Here is an 18792-nt window from a genome sequence, read left to right on the forward strand (position 1 = left end):
GATATATGTTTTAGGCTGACTGCAGGCTGCACCCTGTTCCTTGATGTTTAGTTTTTTCAGTTGCCTACTTTAGGCTCAGACCTTAATTCTTAACATGAAAGTCCCTTCAGAATATCCATCCCGTAGATGGTAGCAGGCCAGGCTTTCACAACTCCCCTCCCCCACAACCTCTCTGCAGAACTCTTTCAATTTATTAAAAAAAAAAACAACCCAGCAGTTTCTATAGAACCCTTTTGGTTTCATCCTTATTACATCAGAGAGGACTTTTGTACCACAGCCCCGTACAAATGAAGCAGTGGATTAAAAGAGATTTAGGGTGATAGTCTGGCCCCTTTCCATAGCCATGGCCCTAAAAGTCCCAATTCCCAGCTTTGGGAGGACTCCCCTGGTGCAGGCCAAAAGCTCCCCCAGGAACCTGCTTCACAGGTGTCAATGTACTGGTGGGGTGGGGCTGTACCCTCTGCCCTACTGCCATTCCTGGCAGGCAGTGGGAGTGAGGGTGCCATACCTCAGACGGTGCACAAGGCTCTTTTAATTATGCTGGGGGCCCAGAGCAGCCTTGTAGTGGGATGACCCAAAGGTGGCTTAACGCAGGATTACCTACCCTGCCTCTGTAAATTCCATGCTTTGGCTCTGAAGGGCGAGATTCTGCACCGTATCTCTACTCGTTAACCTTGGAGATGGGCCTCTCACTTTAATTTCATATATGCATTATATTGTAACAGGCTAGTCGTGTCCTTTATACCAGGGCATGGTGTGGAAATATGGGGTGCGGAGAGGAGACAAACATAGGAGTTCACTTTATTGTACTAATTTCCACAGCTCTGTTACAATGGCTACTTCAACCTGAGTGCAGAACCACACCTATCAGTCAGTGACAGCAGAGGAATGCCCAACCCTCTGAGGTGTATTAGCATCCAAGCACTATAGTCTTCTCAGCATGTTCACAAAATGAAGTTTTGTACAAACCCTGACATTCTGCACTTCCTGAGGGCAACTACAGTGATTCCAGCCCCACGCGTGTAGAGAGCGCAGCCTTGGAACCTGTTCCTGCTTGGTGCAGCACTCCCATGGTAGGTGTCATCACGACGTCCACACGAATGGACAGGAAGTATGATTACTATCTTTATGCAGATGAGTTTATTCAGTTAGCTTCCTCAGATGAGACCCAGGTTTGTACTTTTACTGCAGACAAGTAGTCTTCACAACTTTTCCATAAACCTCATTTTCAATGTAAATAGATAATGATCTTTTTTCCAACAGTGGAGGCACACAGTTGTGAAAATCCCACTGTATTTTAGCCCAATGAATAGGAAATGTTCTGGCTTACCTGAAAGAGTCCTTTCTTTGAGAAACAGAGTCCAGTCAGATCCAGCTCACCCTGGAGAAAAACATATCACCCAGAGCAGAGATGGAAAGTGACATCCAAAGATTCGGGTTTATTCTGTTAGAAGTTAACCCCAGGCTCTGCCATAGGATAAACTTGTGCTTTTCCATCAAAGTATAGTTAATCTAACGTAGGAGGAAAAAAATGAATTATGCTGGCTGTGGAAGTAGTCAAGTGGAGGCAACGTCAGAGGATGGGGCATTCTCCTGCTGCCACTGACTGGCAGATTTGATTCTGTTCCCAAGCTGCAAGCAGACTGAAGTACCTCTTATCACAGATCTGTAGACCTTATTACTGGACGTAAAGAAACATTTTAAGTAAGTACAGAAAGTTTCTTTAAACCCATTTAGATTTTGATCCTGATGGTATTTATACAATAAAAGTGATAAGAGGTCACCGAAGCAACCCTAGGACCATATGCAAATTCTTAAACTAAAGATCCAGATATAGGAAAAAGAATCTTTATTGCTCTCTAAAAACATTTAGGTCCCACATACACAGTAGAAAATTTATTTAATCAGATATTATGGCTATAAAAAAGTTTTAACAGTCTGAATTCCTCACTTTTGTTTTGCCGATGACACAAGTGGTTTCCTCATGGATGGACCTTTCCATAGACCTTAGTAACCATGACTGAAGCTTCAGTTCGGAACACAAGAGTGTGCAACCTTCTCAGAGGTTACTTAATACTGCACCATTATTTGGCCTGTTTGTTGCTTAAAAGTAGCAAGGCTACTCCATGTCCTAGAGCTGAGGTCTGCACTGGTCCGAGGGGGAGGCATCACAGGGTCAACTTTCAAACTTGGGTCAACTGTGTAGTAATAGTGTGTCACCATAATGCTGGTCCCACTTAGTAAAATGAGAGGCTTTAACAATTTAAAATCTTGCCAGTCAAATAAATAAGAATGGCTGGTTACCATCCATAAATTCACATGCTACTAAGTTGCACTAGTGTGAAGGGGGATTTAAAATTACAAACCAGAGGTAGTGACATTGCTCGGTGGCACTCCAGAGACTGAAGTCAGACATTGGCCCATTTTTGCCTTAGCAGCATTTTCCAGGATTCTCTTTTTCCATTCTTCATAATCTTGTTTTGCTTCGGTTTCACTTTTCTGCCGCTTGCGAGGGGTCTCAACTTCATCTTCATGATCTACGGGGGGGGGGGGGGGGGAAACAAAAACAAAACTTTCAGGAAACGCTCTCTATCATTTATAATATTTTGCCTAAAGAGTGCCTAATACTGAGTCTCAGACCCCTGGAATGTACACATACCAGTCTATTTCATGCACACAAAGACTACCATCAAATATTTAAAAGAAAATAATAATCAAGCTGTAGTTTTGTTTAACACTATGATCTTCACTTATTTATCTTTTTGTTTGAGTGGAAAAGGCTACCCTAGTTCCACTAGACTTGCTCCACAAAAACGTAATGGTGCTTCCACTAGGCCAGCAATGCCCAAACTTTTCCTCTTGTGCCCCCCCCCACCTCCCCAGTAATGGAATCTGTCCGCGCCACAGGCGCTGACTCTGTGGGTACTCCAGGGTTGGAGCACCCGCGGAAAAAAAATTAATAGGAGCTTAGCACTCACCAGCAGCCAGCTTTCCCCCTCCACCGCCAGCGCCTCCCATTAGCTGGCGACCCTGTGGATTGACCCCCCCCAACCTCCCCCTCCCGCCCGCCGCAATCAGCTGTTTCATAGCGTGCAGGGGGCACGGAGTGGGAGGAGCGGGGAAGGGGCAGAACTGGGCGGGAAGAGCTGGAGTGGGGGCAGGCCTGGGGTGGAGTGGGGATGGGAAGAGGTGGGGCGCGCTTAGGGGAAGAGGGTGGGTGGAGGTGGGGCCTGGGGTGGAGCTGAGTGTTGAGCACCCTTGGGGCCCGGAGAAAGCTGGCGCCTGTGGTCCGTGTCCCCCCTCCATTGCTGCAGAGGGGTCGTGCCCCACTGCACTAGACTCTCTTAGCGTTTCCAACATCTGGCCATATGGAAGGGAGTGGGTTGTTGAGAACAGCCTCAAGACATACTGAGCTATAACAAAGTTATCTAGCTAAAGCATTATTAGGCAACAGCAGAAGATCAAAGCTTAATTTCACAATTAAGAGACAACTTACTCTCTTCCTTTTCAATGCATTCAAGCAAGGTCTTCTGGCTTTGGGTTGGCTGAGGAGTCAGTGAAGCACAGTCTCCTTTTAAAGAAGAGAAAGCTGCTTTTATTTATTTAATTTTGGACAGTCATTGGGGTACTAGGGCACCTAATGATTCACATTCATGCTTTACTTAGGACTCCCCCCACTCCCCCCCCACACACTTCCCTCTACCTTGCTGATATCTCTGGCAGGACTCTCTCTTGCTTCTCATTTCTCCAGCACCTCAGTTTTGTATTTCTACTACAGTAGCACCTGCAATGTGCTGGGTGCAAGCCACACAGACCAGAACAGTGTCTTCCCTGGCAAACTTCCCAGTTGAAGATGGCAGCAACAATCCCTGTTTCAGCAATGGGCTAATTTCTTGTAGGAGCAGCAACAGAGGTGGGCCTTGAAGGGGTTTTCAAGGAGGAGAGAGCAATGGCTTTATGGATAAGTTCAGGTGGGACATTCTCTGCATGATGAGCATTATGGTAGGAGATGCAATGACAGGGGATGGGGGCTGAGGGTGCCAAGGGTGGAGTACGAGGAAAAAGTGCACAAATCGTGATGGGGCAGAGTTGTACAAGGAAGGTGAGGACATTGACTTGGTGACTGGAGAAGGACGAGACAGAGGGATTCTAACAGGGGCTCCGTGACACGTATGGAAGATGATCTTGGCAGCTGCACTGTACGAAATGGAGTGGGACTACAGGAGAGTCAGTCAGAGGTGGCAGCTGCACTACTAAAGGCAGAAGGAGGGCAGGACCTAGAAGAGGGTTTTAGCTGTGTGGCGGTAAAGAAAAGGCCAGAACTTGACATATTGCAGAGGAAGAGCCGTAAGTTTTGTATTGCTCCCATGTGTGGGGCAAGCACAAGAGAGGAGTCAGAGATAGTTCCTGTGTTATGTGAGTTAGATGACAGACTGACATGACATCCCTGAGGAACGAGACAGGCAGTGATCAGAAAGTGGACTGAACAAGACAAATTAGGAGTGGACAGACAGGCTGGCACAAAAAGAACAGTTGAAAATTATAGGAGCAAAGGAGATCGCCCTCAGAAAGGGTGCAGAGAGAGAAGGATGTTGCTCTGTGGGACCCAACGGCATGGCTACATCACCTGCGTTCCAGAGCATGAGACTGCAAGTGCTGAACACTTACTGCTGATCTGCTGGCCAATTGTCTCCAGCTGGCTGCAGAGCCGATCGAATATTGCCTTCTTCACCCCAGAGGTATCCACCATTTTCTTCTTATCCACTTTTAGTTTCAAGCACCTAAAATCGGAAGTTAGTTTATTTTCTGAAGGAAGCAACATTCAGACATACATAACTCAGGTCGATCAATGCATTTATAGGCAGCGCTGCCTTGGAGAATAAGCAGAAGGCTGGGGCCTGGAATTCCAGAATTCATATCCAACTTGGCTACTGACTCACTTTGTGACCTTGCTCAAGAGACTTCCTTCCTGCCTCAGTTTTTCCGTCTGTAAAAAAGGAGATGAGCCATACCCATCTGCCTTACAGGGAAGCTGTGATGATCAATTAATCCTAACAGCATGTAACAATTTGGAACAGGAAGTGAAAAATTTCACACCTTGTTGAAATCACAAGGGGAAATTTAAATAGAAAGAAAGTAGTTCTACAAATTGTAATTTGGCCAGGACAGTAAACAATCCTACTCCTGCAATGAGCCAAATGGGACTTTCACCCCAGTAGACAGGTGCTCATTTTTAAAGCTCATCTGATGAACTGTACAGCACCCCTAAAGCCAGACTGGTTCATAAGATTTCTAACATGTATAACTCTTAGCTTGGGGGAAGATTCATGTACAGTAAAAGTCCATGTGGGTTTTCCTGAGTCATTGTCTGCTGGACACTAACTTGCAGGCTGTTACAGCTCTCTCTTTAGAGGGCTCCATGTCTCAAAGGCAAGATTGCCTGCGGGGTGGGGGAGGCAGAGAAACAGATGACTATTTGGAGCTTGTCAGTCTTTAGCCTTTCTGCAATGGCTCCCAATTTGAATGCAAGACATCGTCTCATTACCACTGCACATTCCACAGACATCTTTGTCTGCTATATGACCAACTCAAATACACTCTAGTACATCTTGGCAAACAGAAACAATCTTCCCACCAAATGCAAGATATTAACTAGTAAGATTCTTATGTTGGTTTGGGAGAAAGGTTTGATGGAAGGTCAAACACACCCAACAGATGATCTTCAGATGACTCTCACACTATAGAATCATCCATCCATAATACTTTAAGTACCAGTGGCAATATTTATAAAATCATGTGATTTGCCTTTGGGCTACTAGACTAAGTGTTTGATTTAATGTTTTCTTTCTCCGAGGCAAAACACAATCTAGTTCTAGGCTGAATACTTCACTGCAAGGAAGACATTAGCCTCAGCAGGCTGTCAAGACTATCTGGGGTTCTGAGAGTAGTGCTACAAGATACATTTAACCACCTAACGGTCCTTTAGGATATTAAGGAATTCTGGAACCTGGAGCAGCTGTTTGCACTGTAACAGCTATTTCACACTTGTGAAATCTTTCATTATCATGTACAGCATGCCTGAGTTGGGGGAAAATCCAAGAATGTGATTTTGTGCTCTCGCTGTTAGAATAATGGGGAATCTCACCCAGCATGTAATTGTATGAAGAGCATACCTGCAGGCTGTGAACAATGCTGCTGTTGTGAACAAGGGTTTTGATAAATCAAGATCCATCTGCTGCATTTCAGAGAGACTGGATTCATACCTAAAAGAGAGCAACATTGTTTATTACACAGCCAGTTTGCTTCTAAACAAAGCTTGTGAAGTTGATTACTTTGGAGTTGAACAAAGACCTGGTACAAGATTGCTTCGTTCTTTGTCTCAGCCAGGCACAAGCATTTTCTACTCCTGCCTGAGAACAGAAGAAAGAGGCAAAGACGGGAAAGGGATGGCAGCACTTCCTGAGATAGGGGGTGGGGGGTGGAGGTGTGATATTTATTTTAGATCAAGAAATCAGGCAGAGGGGACAAGGTGGAGTCAGCACAGTCTCTATTCTACCTACTCACCACACTCAATGGAACCTAGTACTTAATATCTATAAACTATCTCTAAAAAATGTGATAAGCCACTTTGAATTCAATTCATCCCAGTGCAGAGGGTCTGCCCATAGCTCTTTTAACCATTTAATCCCCAGTAACCCCTTGATATAGGGTTTAAGCATGGCAGAAGGCTTTGTGAGCCCTCAGCACAGAGGTGAATTTCATTCTCTGAGTATTATGAAACAGCCAACAGACCATTTATTTCAATCTATAGTTGTCAGACTGACAGGTGTACTTTTTATACAAGGAAACATCTATAGGTAAGTTTCAATAGCCTTAATCTTTAAATATGATGCAGCCATGAAGAGTGTCCGCTACATAAGTGAAGACTGTTCTTTGCAGCCCAGGATTCATAGCTTCTAAGGCCCAAAGGGATCAGTATGATCATCTAGTCTGATCTCCTGTTACGCAGCCCATAAAACTTCCCCAAAATAATTCCTAGAGCAGATCTTTTAGGAAAACATCCAATCTGATTTAAAAGTTGCTATGACCCTTGATAAATTGTGTAGATCGTTAATTATCTCAGTTAAAAAATTATGCCTTATTTCCAGACTAAATTTGTTTAGCTTCAACTTCCAGCCTCTGGATTATGCTATGTCAGTGGTTCTCAAATTTTTGTACTGGTGACTCCTTTCACATAGCAAGCCTCTGAGTGTGACTCCCCCGCTTATAAATTAAAAACACTTTTTAATATATTAACACCATTATAAATGCTGGATGCAAAGCGGGATTGGAGTGAGGACTGACAGCTTGCAACCCCCTATGTAATAACCTCGCCACCCCCTGAGGGGTCCTGACCCCCAGTTTGAGAACCCCTGTCCTATGTCTTTCTCTGCTAGATGGATGAGCTCATTATTAAATATTTGTTCCCCATGTAGGTGCTAATAGACTGTCATCAAGACAATCCTTAACCTTCTTTTGTTAAGATAAGTAGATTGAGTTCCTTGTGCCGGTCACTAGAAGGCAGGTTTTCTAATCTTCACTCATTCTTGTGGCCCTCTTTGAACTCTCTCCAAGTTTTCAACATCTTTCTTGAATTGTGGGCACTAGAACTGGACAGTAGCATCTATACCACTGGCAAATACAGAAGTAAAATATCCTCTCTATTCGTACTTGACATTCCCATTTAAGCATCCAAGGACTGAATTAGCCCTTTTGGCCACAGTGTCACACTGGGAGCTCAGGTTCAGATGATTATCCACCACAACCCCCTGTCCTTTTCAGCATCACTACTTCCCAGGATACAGTCCCCATCATGTATGTATGGCCTACTTTGTTCCTAGATGTCTACATTTACATTTAGCCTTATTAAAATGCATAATGTGCTTGCATCCTGTTTTCCAAGCGATCCAGATTGCTCTGTATTACTGACCTGTCCACTTCCTTAACATTACCTCAATTTGTGTCATCTCATCTGCATACTTTATCAGTGATGATTTTGTTTTCTTCCAGGCCATTAATAAAAATGTTAAATAGCATAGAGTGAAGAACAGATCCCTGTGGGACCCACTAAAAACACACCTACTCAATGATATTTCCCTGTTTACAATTACATTTTGAAACCTATCAGTTAGCCAGCTTTTAATCCATTTAAAGTGTGACATGTTAATTATGCTTTGTTCTCAGTTTTTTTTAAACAAAATGGTGTGTGGTCCAATCAGTGGACCAAATTTGGTGATGAATCCTTGTCACATGCCACCATTGGTGGCCAAGAATTTGGTCTGCTAGTTGAATCGTTAGCTTCCCTGGCCTGGGCCGGGCACTGATGGGGAGTGCGACATGAACACTGATCCACGCTCCCTTTGTCATACCATATGATAAAACTTTCTATTCCACTAGTACCTTAGGAAGATGTTAAACGTTGGCATGTTGCACATATGGTAAGAAGAAGATATGACTACATCATCTGTTTCCCCCCCAAATACAGACCAAATATTTATTGAATGCTTCTGTCTTTTCTGCATTATTATTGATAATTCTACCATTTCCATTTAGCAATGAACTAATCCCACTGTCAGAATTCTTTTTGTTCCTACTTGAAAACCTCCCCTTCTTATGGCCTTTAAGTCTGCTGGCCATAGATGTCTCCTTATGTCCCTTTGCTTCCTTGACCAATTTTCTACAGTTCTATCTTCTGATTGATAGCCATTACTACTGGCTTCCCCTTTCTTCCATTTGTTGCTGTTATTTTTTATAATTTCCAGTTAAAAATTGCTTTTGTTAAAGCGGATATTACACAGAGGAGAGGGTTTTATGTGAAAGGACTCGCAACTTTGTGAAGTTTTCTTATTCAACAGTTTTTATCAAGAAAATGTAGGATTCATGTTGGAATGGATACATTTCTCTAGACATGTGGTTTCTTTCATATTTGTATATATCTCCTGGAACTGCAAGGTTGACTGAGAAAGGGCTACAGGTAGGGTTAAATGAGAGGAAGTGTGGGGCTGTGGATAGGAAATTGGACTGGGAGTCAGGAGTCCTGCAGTCTATTCCCAAATGGTCTACATTTTTCAAACATGGGTTCCTAAATAAGTGGTCTAATTTTCAGAGGTGCTGACCACTCAACATTCCCTGAAGTCAATGGGAGCTGCAGGTGCTCAGTACCTCTGAAAAATCAGACTTTTCATACTTAAAGAGCAGTCTTATTTAAAAACAAAGAAAGCATTTCCATTTCTTAATAGAAATGGATAATAAAATGATGGCCATAAAAGGTTATGTGCCCTACCTTTGTAATATTTTTGAAGCGGTGTTCACTGCCTCGGTGCAGCAGAACTGTACAGCCAAATCTCGGATTCCCAGATTGGAGTTCAAACCTAGCAAACACTCAAAAGACTTCATACAGCTCTGGTAAGTCCTCTTGTTCAAACCGGAGAGTTTAACTAAGTAGCTCTTTGAAAAACAAAACAAAACAAAACCTTATGTGTGAGCAGAATTTCCCTTCTGGAACTTAACCCATCTAAATAGAATAGGTTAATCAATCCATCTTCTATTTTTGTTTTGAATAGTTTTGTTGTTGTTTGCTCACTGTTTGGTTAGATCTGTTACACACGTGAGGCTGCCCTATGAAGAGGAAAAAATACACAATGGCAAAGGAACAACACACGTTTCAATGCAGAGTTACCTTCAGATAGTTACACTGGTGCTGCAGTTTGGAAAATGATTTGGCCCTTTTAATTGCCTTTTAGAGAGCTAAGACACCAGGCTCATTTGTATGAAGGGTCAGTGCTTCTCATGGGAATCTAGGCAATGGAAACCTCTCCCATGTATGGAGGAGGAATCTACAAAAGATTATATGGACAATCAGCTATGTCTTCTGTCTCTCTTTTTTTTTTTGGGTGATGGTGGGGACAATGGTCTTGCCTGGCAGTCCTGCAAACAGGCATCCACAGGCTTGCAGGAGGCAGAGGGACATACATAAAGCCATTGCTTCCTTTTGGTAGCTTTAAGAGCCCCCTTGCATCACTTCTCACAATAAAGGGGCACGCTGGCTTACTGTTTACCACCCTTCAGGAACCCTCAGTCAGGGGTAGTAGAAGTCAATTCACACCAGAATGTAATGGAGACTCTAGTCTCCAATTCTCCATTGGTAACCTCTGATGAAAACTGGAATAGCACTGGATTGTTGGAAGGACCCAATTGCAGACTGGTCCATAATGTGAGGAAATGGGAATTTACTAGTCTTTCCTTGCTGCCTCATCATATACACTAAACAGTACAAGTTTTATTGGAGTTGGTAAGCATTAGGAAGAACAAAGAACCATGTCACGTATTGTATCCTACTTTGTCCACTGGGTGTTGCATATAGCCAGCTGCTAGGTCCAGGCACATCACCGCATTGCTTGTTGCTGTCATCTGAGCCAATAAGCCTGTGCACTTCACCTGGGACAGTCGCAGATATTCTTCTGCTTTTCTGTAAAATATCCCCACGTGAGCACACACACAAAATGCCATTCGTTAATACCACTGAGGTTACAGATTGGTGGCATTTACATCTGCAAGAATTCAAACACACGTACCCAGGACTGGCTGCTTTAAATCAAGATAAAAGAAGATTAAGATAAATGGGCGATCAATGAAATATGTCTGGAAGCACTGGCAGGCTGGTTTGCATAACTGTGTATGCACTGTAGCGTGTTGTAGCCTACTGAAATGTCAGTCAAATCTTAGTTAAAAGGAATTCAAAGTAATTTTGAATAGTGTTAAAAGTAATTTACCCCTTTCCCTGGATTAGGCACTGGAGAGAAGTTAAGAGATTAGATTTAGTTATAGGTCTTAGTGATGTTCAAATGTTACAGGGGGATGCACATATATATTTATTTTGATTTAACTATAATAACCATTACACACATGCAGAACACTGAGCACCCTCGTGATAATTAAGCTTATAGTAAAAACTCATCTTTATTCTAACTCTACCAGCTGGCGTAATCTAAGGAAGACAACCTTTCGTTTCAGGCAAGGGGGTGGGGTGGAGGGGGCGGAACAGACTAGTCTAGAAGTAACTAAATCTGTTATAATTCACACCTCTAGTTATTTCAGGGCCAGTCTATGCATGAACTATCTCATTTCAAATTAAATTTAATTTAAGGTGCGAATTAAAACCAATTTAATTATTTCAGTTCAAGTCTGTGAGTAGGCCAGTGATAAGAGACTAGTCATCCCTATAAGAGATTTTAAAAAGGCAGCAGAGTTAAAGTGGATAATGGGAAGAATCATTTAGGCCAAGGGCCTTCTCTATGCTTTTCTGCAGCAAGGTGTCCCGCTATTGCTATTATAGGTGAGGCTTAGCAGTGGCAGGAATCCTAGCATAGATCTGCTTGCAAGTGTTTTAACTGATGTGGTCTCAATACTGCAACAGGCTTGCCACAAGCATACTCCTTCCTGCCCTCACACGGAGCCCTGCCACAATGGATTGATTTAAATCACACATTTTAAAATCATATTTGTACTTTAGTTATTTTCCTAAAGAAAGTTGATTCTCATTGGTTGGTAACCATTAAAACATGTTGATTTGCAACTAAATACAGCCTTCACGTTAAATTTGGTACTTCTTTTTGCTAACCAGGAGGATTCACTATATCTATACACATTTATTTAAGCAATTATATAGCTTAACTTTTATTTAATTTACATTTATTCAGGTTCTTAATTTTTACATTTATTATGTTAGAAAATGATGCATTTCTTATTTACTAGGTGTTATATTTTTACTTGTGATTGTGTCAAGTTCTATTTGGATGGAAATTCAAAACAATTAAATATTCACAAAACCAGCATTTTAAATGTTTTTATTAAATAAAACTACCTTAAATATTCGGGACACCAGACATTTTTTTTTTATCAAAACTGTTTTGCATTGAAAACTTATTTATTAAACAAAGGAAGAATTATCTGTAGTTAATTAATTAAATTGATTGTTTCCGGTCACTATGTCCTTCAAGATTTTAGAACTAGAAGATCTGATCCTCCCACCTTGTTTTTATTCATAGATTGGAAAAGAAAACAAGCTTTTCTAATTCCCAATTGGTTTCTTAACTTTCAATGAACTCATCATTGAACTGAACTAGTTCAATAAACTGAAATGAAGAAAACAGAGACTACAGCTGTCAAAAGTTGGTTTAGAACTTCAATAAACTCCCATTCCACATGCTTAGCCAGTGACTTTCATCAGTATGACTTTCTTTAAAACTTGGTAGCAAGCATTCTTCCACCGGTATCTAGCTGGGTCTTGCCTACATGCTCAGGGTCTAACTGATCGCCACATTTGGGGTCAGGAAGGAATTTTCCCCCAGGGTCAGATTGGCAGAGACCCTGGGGTTTTTTTTTTTTTGCCTTTCTCTGCTGCATGGGGCATGGGTCACTTGCAGGTTTAAACTAGTGTAAATGGTGGATTCTCTGTAACATGATTTGAGGACTTCAGTAACTCAGCCAGAGGCTAGTGGTCTCTTATATGAGTGGATGGATGAGATTTTGTGGCTGTTTAAGTGTAGACATATCCTAAACTGTGTTTATCATCACAGTAGCCAGGGCCATCCCTAGGGGGGTGTGGGGCCCAGGACAAATCAGCATAGGCACGGGAACTAGGGGTGTGGAGGGTGCTGTGGGTGCTGCAGCACCCCCAGGATCCCGGCTGCTGGCCCCATGCGCTGGGGGCGGGGTGGGGGTGGACAGGGGTAAGGGGGCTGGCTTTCAGCACCCCCACTATTAAAAATGTTCCAGCTCCACTGCAAATCAGCCCCCACACCCAAGCTTGGGGGCCCCACTGCATCGGCGGCTGGGTCGGCAGGATGGATCCGGCCAGGTGCTGGGCCGCCTGCTGCTGCTGGCAGCTGCCGGCGCCTACCGCGGAGATATTGTTGGCCATATTACCACGGCGGTTCAGGGCTCCGGCCGGGGGTGGGGAACTCACTGCACCGGGTCTTCCGGGACCAACTGTGCCAGCCAATCGCACCAGCCTGCAGGGCCCCCCGAAGTGTGTGGCCTGGAGTGGTAACCCCGATTCGTCCTACCCAAGGTACGGCTCTAACAGTAGCATACTTCCTCCTCATTCTTACACATTCTGAACAGTGAGATATTTTAAATTTCAACATTGTTAATTAGTTATTAGTATCTGAGTTAGCACCCACTGAAATAAATAGGGCAGTTGACACATCAGAGCTATAAATGTCAGGCTCCCTACAAACTCAGTCAGACGACATTATTTATGTTAAGTATCAAAGGGATAGCCGTGTTAGTCTGGATCTGGATGCATGCATCCGAAGAAGTGGGTATTCACCCACGAAAGCTCATGCTCCAATACGTCTATTAGTCTATAACAGGGGTCTCAAAGACGCGGCCCCCGGAGTTCTTCCCTGCGGCCCGCCAAGCTCCCCAGGCCCACCCCCCCAGTTACTTCCAGTCACAGCCAAACTCCCTTCACCCCTCCCCCGTTATTTTATGTGGCAGCTAAGCTCCCTGCTCCCCAATGTTTGGGGCCGGGTCTCTCCCCCGGCCCCGCCTGCCGCCCCCACGCACCTCCCACGAGTGTCCCCCGGCCTCACCTCTGCACCCCCTCCTAACTTCAAACTCCATCCCAGAGCCTGCACCCCCACCCCCTGCCCCAGGCCGGAGCCTTCACGCAGCACCCAAACTCCATCCCAGAGTCTGCACCCCAGACCCCCACCCCCACCCAAACTCCCTCCCAGAGCCTTAGGCAGGTGGGGGTGGAGTTTGGGGGGGCACGTTCTGGGCACCACCAAAATTTCTACAAACCTGCCACCCCTGGAAGAGGCAGAGCAGTGGTGGAGTGGTGGTGCAGCCCAGTGCAGTGGGGGGTCTTTAACAGAAGTAAATCTAACTAAGTGCATGTTTTGTCCTTTGAATGAGGTGCATTACTGAGTGTATATATTTTATTAAAACCGCTTGGAAATGACTTGTTGTAGGAGCAGCAGTGATCTGTATGCTCTGTATAATGTTTAGCACTTTCCAGGAGGGAGGGGGGAGGAGCACGCTCGGGGGAGGAGGGGGAGAAGAGACGGGGCAGGGGCGGGACCTCATGGAAGGGGTGGAGTGGGGGCGGGGCCAGGCCAGCGAGGAGGGGTGTCAGTGATGCGGCCCTCGGGCCAATGCACTAGTCCTCAGGTGGCTCTTGTGGTCATTTGAGTTTGAGACCCCTGGTCTATAAGGTGCCACAGGACTCTTTGCTGCATTATTTATGTTGTACACCATATAGTTACATCCAGGTTATGGTTTTTTTGCAACCATAACAGCAAAGAACTAGGACTTCTTTACATAGGGAAATTGACCAGAATAGCTTCCTGTGTGGACACACTACTCCAGAATAATTGGTGCACTTTGAGAACACTAATTAATCTGGAATAAAGTGACGTATCCAGGAATAGCGTCTCTGCACAAGGAGCTTTCTGGGAATGGCCTAGAGAATAGGGCCCTGGACTGGGCCTGGATTCTATCTGGATTCTATTCCAGCTTAGCCTCTGTGTGCACATGTGTAAATTACGCTGCTTTAGTTCCTCCATCTGTAAAATGGAGCTATTGATCTTTATAAAGTACTTTGAGATCTACTAATGAAAACTGCTATTTAAAAGCTAGGTATTAAAGTTGGGCTTGGAAGGATTACATTTTTATTAGTAAACATTGATTTCACTCAGGGTGGATAAAAATATTTTTCTTTTTTCTAAGTAAAAATCCACTCTCATTGCACTGTACACATACAAACTGACGCAACAAATTTCCATCAACAATCAAAATTTACAGATGGCATATGAAAAATGCTGCTTGAGAACTTAAGTTTGATTTAATGACATTTACTGTGTATATTTTAACACCTGATGCTGACAATTTGTGTTTCAATGGTTACCAAGCTTTAACTTTTTGCATCAACTTCTACTGCCATTAAGTGATTGTCTGACCCCAGCATAATTTCCTGCAACTGTGAAAATTTAAATAATCTAAAACAAGATTAAAACCCCATAATTTTGTGCAACTGAGACAATCTAAATTGACAAAAACAAACAAAAAAGACGCCTATAAATAAAACTGCGATTGCTGAAGCGATAAATACAAATCGAATCCTGCCACGCCTAATTACAATGTAAACGCGCCGGGCGATCCTCCCCGCTATTATTTAACAGGAAAGAGATGCTCGCACGGCTCCCGTCGGTCCCAAGGTGCGTCCCGTCGCACAGGGATCCTGCCACCCATCATCCCCACCCCGCCACCTCCGGGGCGCAGCGCTAACCCACCCCTCGCCCCCAGGGCAGGAGACGACTGGGGCGGCGGGATCCGGGCCCCCACTCCCGCCTAGGACACCAGGCGGCTCCCGGGGGCGGGTCCGGCGCCGCGCCCGCTACCTGAGCACTCCGGGCGCAGCGATGCCCAGCTTGGGCGCCAGCCGCTGGATCACTCCGGCCTCCTCCATGGGCCGCATCCCCGCGCGCCACAGCTGGCCCCGCCCCTTCCGCCCGCTCGTTCCTGTCCTCGGTGCGTGACGTAAGCTACTGGCAGGCGTGACGTGAGCCACCACCTTGGCCGGGAGTATTCCTGAAACTCATTGGCTACCCCGTGCTTCAATCGTGGCTCACTAGACCCAATCAGCCTTGACACCTTGACTTCCTTGGAGTCGGCCAATGAAGAGGAGTCGCTGTTGGGGGGAGGCGGCGCTTCGAGGAGGCCGTGGAGTCACATGACAGGGAGACGCTGTCTGGGCTGGTGCTGGCCGCGGGCTTGGAGCGATCATGGTGAGTGGGGCTGGCCTGCGGGCTAGAGACTGGGCGGCTTGTGGCTCGGGTAGGCCGCGGGCTGCCCTAGCCTGCGGCTGGAGGCGGGCGGGGGCTGCAGCCCTGCATGGGCCCGGGGGCGGGGGGAGGCGGTTGGCCTTGCTGCGCTGGGGTGAGGGGCAGGCGTCGAACCGTCCAAGGCCCTGGCTCCGGGGTGGGAGAGAGGCAGCCTCGTCCGCGTTCCCCCTCTTGCCCTAGAGGGGTCTGGGCCGGAGGAGTGGGGTCGGGGCGGTTCCTGTGCCTGGGCGGGCTGTGCTAGCGTGCCCTGGGCATGAACCAGTGCAGTAAAACATTATCCGTGCTCAGGCCACCAGTGCTTGGCAAACCCAGCAAAGTCTAGCTTTAAAACCCACCCACCTCTGCGATCGTGTCACTGTTCCTTCCCTTCTCCAGTGCTCTACACAGACTGTAGCAGATGACTGTGAATCCACTTCTGTGGAGGCTGAGAGCTTGTTTATATTTTGAGGTGGAAAAATCCCCAGTTTGTTTTTTTTTTTTTTTTTTTGGTTAAGGCTGAAATTCCTTTAGTTTGGTGCTACTGGGTCCGGTCCAGTTCCGTCCTCGGTTATGTTGTTGTGGCTCTGCAGTGACTCTCTTGAAAATGCAGTGGCTGGCGTTGATGCTGATATTTTGAGGAGAAAATCTGGCCCGTGACTTTTTTGTCTGCCTGTCTGTGAAATGGGCAGAAGAATGTTTGCCTTCCTTCCTGGGCTTATTTTATGCTTATAAACCTCTCAGAGATTCTTGACTAAAATGTGAGTTGTTGGTGCAAATTATAACTGTTAATCCACTAGTAGAGAAATATCTAGGTATCATTGAATTTCACAACAAAATATTTGAATATACATGGGATGTATGTATTTTATCATAGCGGTGCCTTAACAATGCTTTTGTGGTTAAACTTTAAGTGCGGTTTGCCAATAGCAGGAGTGGCACAGTAAAAGCATTAGTAATATCAAAGCTACAGTTAGGATAGAATTAGTGTCCCCATTCCAATGTGCTGTCTACAGTCACTCATAACATTCCATAGTTTTTATCTTTCAGGCTGATCATTTCCAATCTGGGTCTCTGACTAAAATTGAATTTTCTTTTGGGTAGTTTGAACAAAAACAGTTCGCTAATTGGAGCGCATGGACATTGAAAATATTTTGATAGGTTTGTTCTTGTTTTCGAACAGTCCTACTGTTGAAATGGCTGGGGAGACAAACCTGAAATTTGGCATGGAGAGAGCACTCATTGGGTAGCGTCTTATTTTCAGTGGAATACTTAAAGTTTTGACTTGAAAGTTGTGATATTCTTAAAATTGTATATGTTCAGTGTGTTTTGCATTGTGTATTATTGCTAAGCTTGTAACGTGTGCAGTTAGGAAGGCAGCACTGCACATTCAGGTGTTGACTAACTTAGCTATGGAATGAAAAAACTAGTGATAGTGTGCAGTGAATGAGGCAAAGATCTTGTCTTATTCGCTGAACATCTTATAAAGTAAAAGCTGCATAGCTCTGAAACTTTGCAGGAGAAAAAGGACTCCCACAGACTTCCTAAGATATGCAGGGCAGGGACTCTCTATTGCAAACCTATCAAGGTGTGTGGGGACATTTCATTTGAAACATGCTAAGAGGACTTGGGTTGTGTGGCTAAGCATTCAAGTCAGGCAATGACAAGATAAAAGTTCAATGAGTAGCCTTATCTCTGTTCCTCTACGAATACATTGTGGTAGTCGTTAACTAAATGATCACATAACTTTCTCCAACCTTTGCTATATATATATAGTGCCTAGGAAATGCCATACTAGGTCAAATCTGATGTTCATCCAGTCAAGTATCCTATCTTTAATAGTGGCCACCTGACACCAGAGGCTTCAGAGGAAGGTGTAAGAACTCTGCAGTGAGCAGATAGGGATAATCTTCTCCCCTTTAAGGTCCCTAATAGAGATTGGCTTAAACCAGTGGTTCTCAACCTGTGGCCCAATCAGCACAGAGTTGTGACCTATGTCACATCCTTAGGGCTGGGGTAGGCGCGAACCGGCTGGTCCCGGTTCCCCGGCTGTGGCAGAGTTGGGGGGGGGGGGGGGGGGGGGGTTGGGGGGTGGGCTAGGTTTGGGACGGGGGAGGGACGCCCCTCCCCTGGCTGTGGCAGGTCCCTGGGCGGGTTTCCTGAGCACTTGCGCGGCGCTAAGAAGCGTGCTGCACGGCTGCGGAGCTTACAGGGAATTTAGCTACCTAGTCAGGCTGTAGAAAAATGTGTTTTGTACTTGAGGAACAGTACATGATCATCTGGAGACTAGCTGAAAATGCGTTATTAGGATTTGTCTGCACCACAGGTACTACAGCTGCAGCTATGCTGCTGTAGTGTAGACACTACAGTGACAGAAGGGGTTGATCATTGCTGTAGTAAATCACCCCCCTCTCCTGGAGAGGCAGAAGCTGCGTCGATGGAAGAACCATTGACCTAGCGGCATCTACTCTGGTGGTTAGGTTGACGTAACTGTCTCACAGGGCATGAAATTTTCCAGAGGCCCGAGTGGTGTAGGTTGACCTTAAGTTTTTAGATGTTGACCAGGCCTTCGAAAGGAGCAAAGTTGGAGTTACACATGTAACCCTACTTTACCATTTACTGACTTGCGTGCCCAGCCAGGTAACGCTGACGTAATAAGATTTACAAAAATTGGTGTTGCAAATCCCTTTTTATGGGGACTTGTAACCTCACTTTTATTTTGTGTAGTGCTGAAAGCTGCTACACAGATGCAGATTTTTCTTTAAAAAAAAAAAAATCTAGTAAGTTGCTTTAACTTATGCACTTTATGAAGATCCGTGAACTTTACAGTCTGTTCAGAAGAGAAATTTTCGTCTTACAAACTTTAAAATATTAAGTTTATGGAAAGTGTAGAGCAGTAGCTGGTTTTGTTGTTGTTTTTTAAGTG

At 44.9% G+C, this 18792-nt stretch overlaps 2 protein-coding genes across 2 annotated transcripts in view; one reads left to right on the forward strand and one right to left on the reverse strand.

Moving 5' to 3' along the window:
• Positions 1 to 1726: 1726 nt before the first annotated feature.
• Positions 1727 to 15537, reverse strand: ORC6 (origin recognition complex subunit 6). Its single transcript, XM_024199717.3, has 7 exons — positions 15447 to 15537; positions 10378 to 10507; positions 9323 to 9486; positions 6174 to 6263; positions 4669 to 4781; positions 3497 to 3571; positions 1727 to 2537 (listed from the first exon to the last, which is right to left on the reverse strand). The coding sequence occupies exons 1-7, from the start codon at positions 15521 to 15523 to the stop codon at positions 2359 to 2361; spliced, it is 828 nt and encodes a 275-aa protein (XP_024055485.2). The 5' UTR covers positions 15524 to 15537; the 3' UTR covers positions 1727 to 2358.
• A 264-nt stretch (positions 15538 to 15801) lies between these two features.
• Positions 15802 to 18792, forward strand: part of VPS35 (VPS35 retromer complex component) — a 46069-nt gene continuing 43078 nt past the window's right edge. The window contains exon 1 of the mRNA XM_024199718.3: positions 15802 to 15833. Within this exon, the coding sequence (XP_024055486.1) occupies positions 15831 to 15833 (3 nt within the window). The 5' untranslated portion in view covers positions 15802 to 15830. The remainder of the gene's footprint in view (positions 15834 to 18792) is intronic.

The sequence above is a fragment of the Terrapene carolina genome, unplaced genomic scaffold (assembly GCF_002925995.2).
Source record: "Terrapene carolina triunguis isolate 2854851 unplaced genomic scaffold, T_m_triunguis-2.0 Scaffold130, whole genome shotgun sequence".
Classification (NCBI taxonomy): Eukaryota; Metazoa; Chordata; order Testudines; family Emydidae; genus Terrapene; species Terrapene triunguis.

Bases quoted from the DNA above. Each gene is read 5' to 3' on its own strand.
- ORC6 (XM_024199717.3), bottom strand. From the start codon at position 15,523: ATGCGGCCCATGGAGGAGGCCGGAGTGATCCAGCGGCTGGCGCCCAAG. The intron at 10,508-15,446 runs GTAGCGGGCGCG...GATATTTTACAG, and splicing joins GCTGCGCCCGGAGTGCTCAG to AAAAGCAGAAGAATATCTGC. The intron at 6,264-9,322 runs GTAGGGCACATA...GCTCTCTTTTAG, and splicing joins GCTTCAAAAATATTACAAAG to GTATGAATCCAGTCTCTCTG.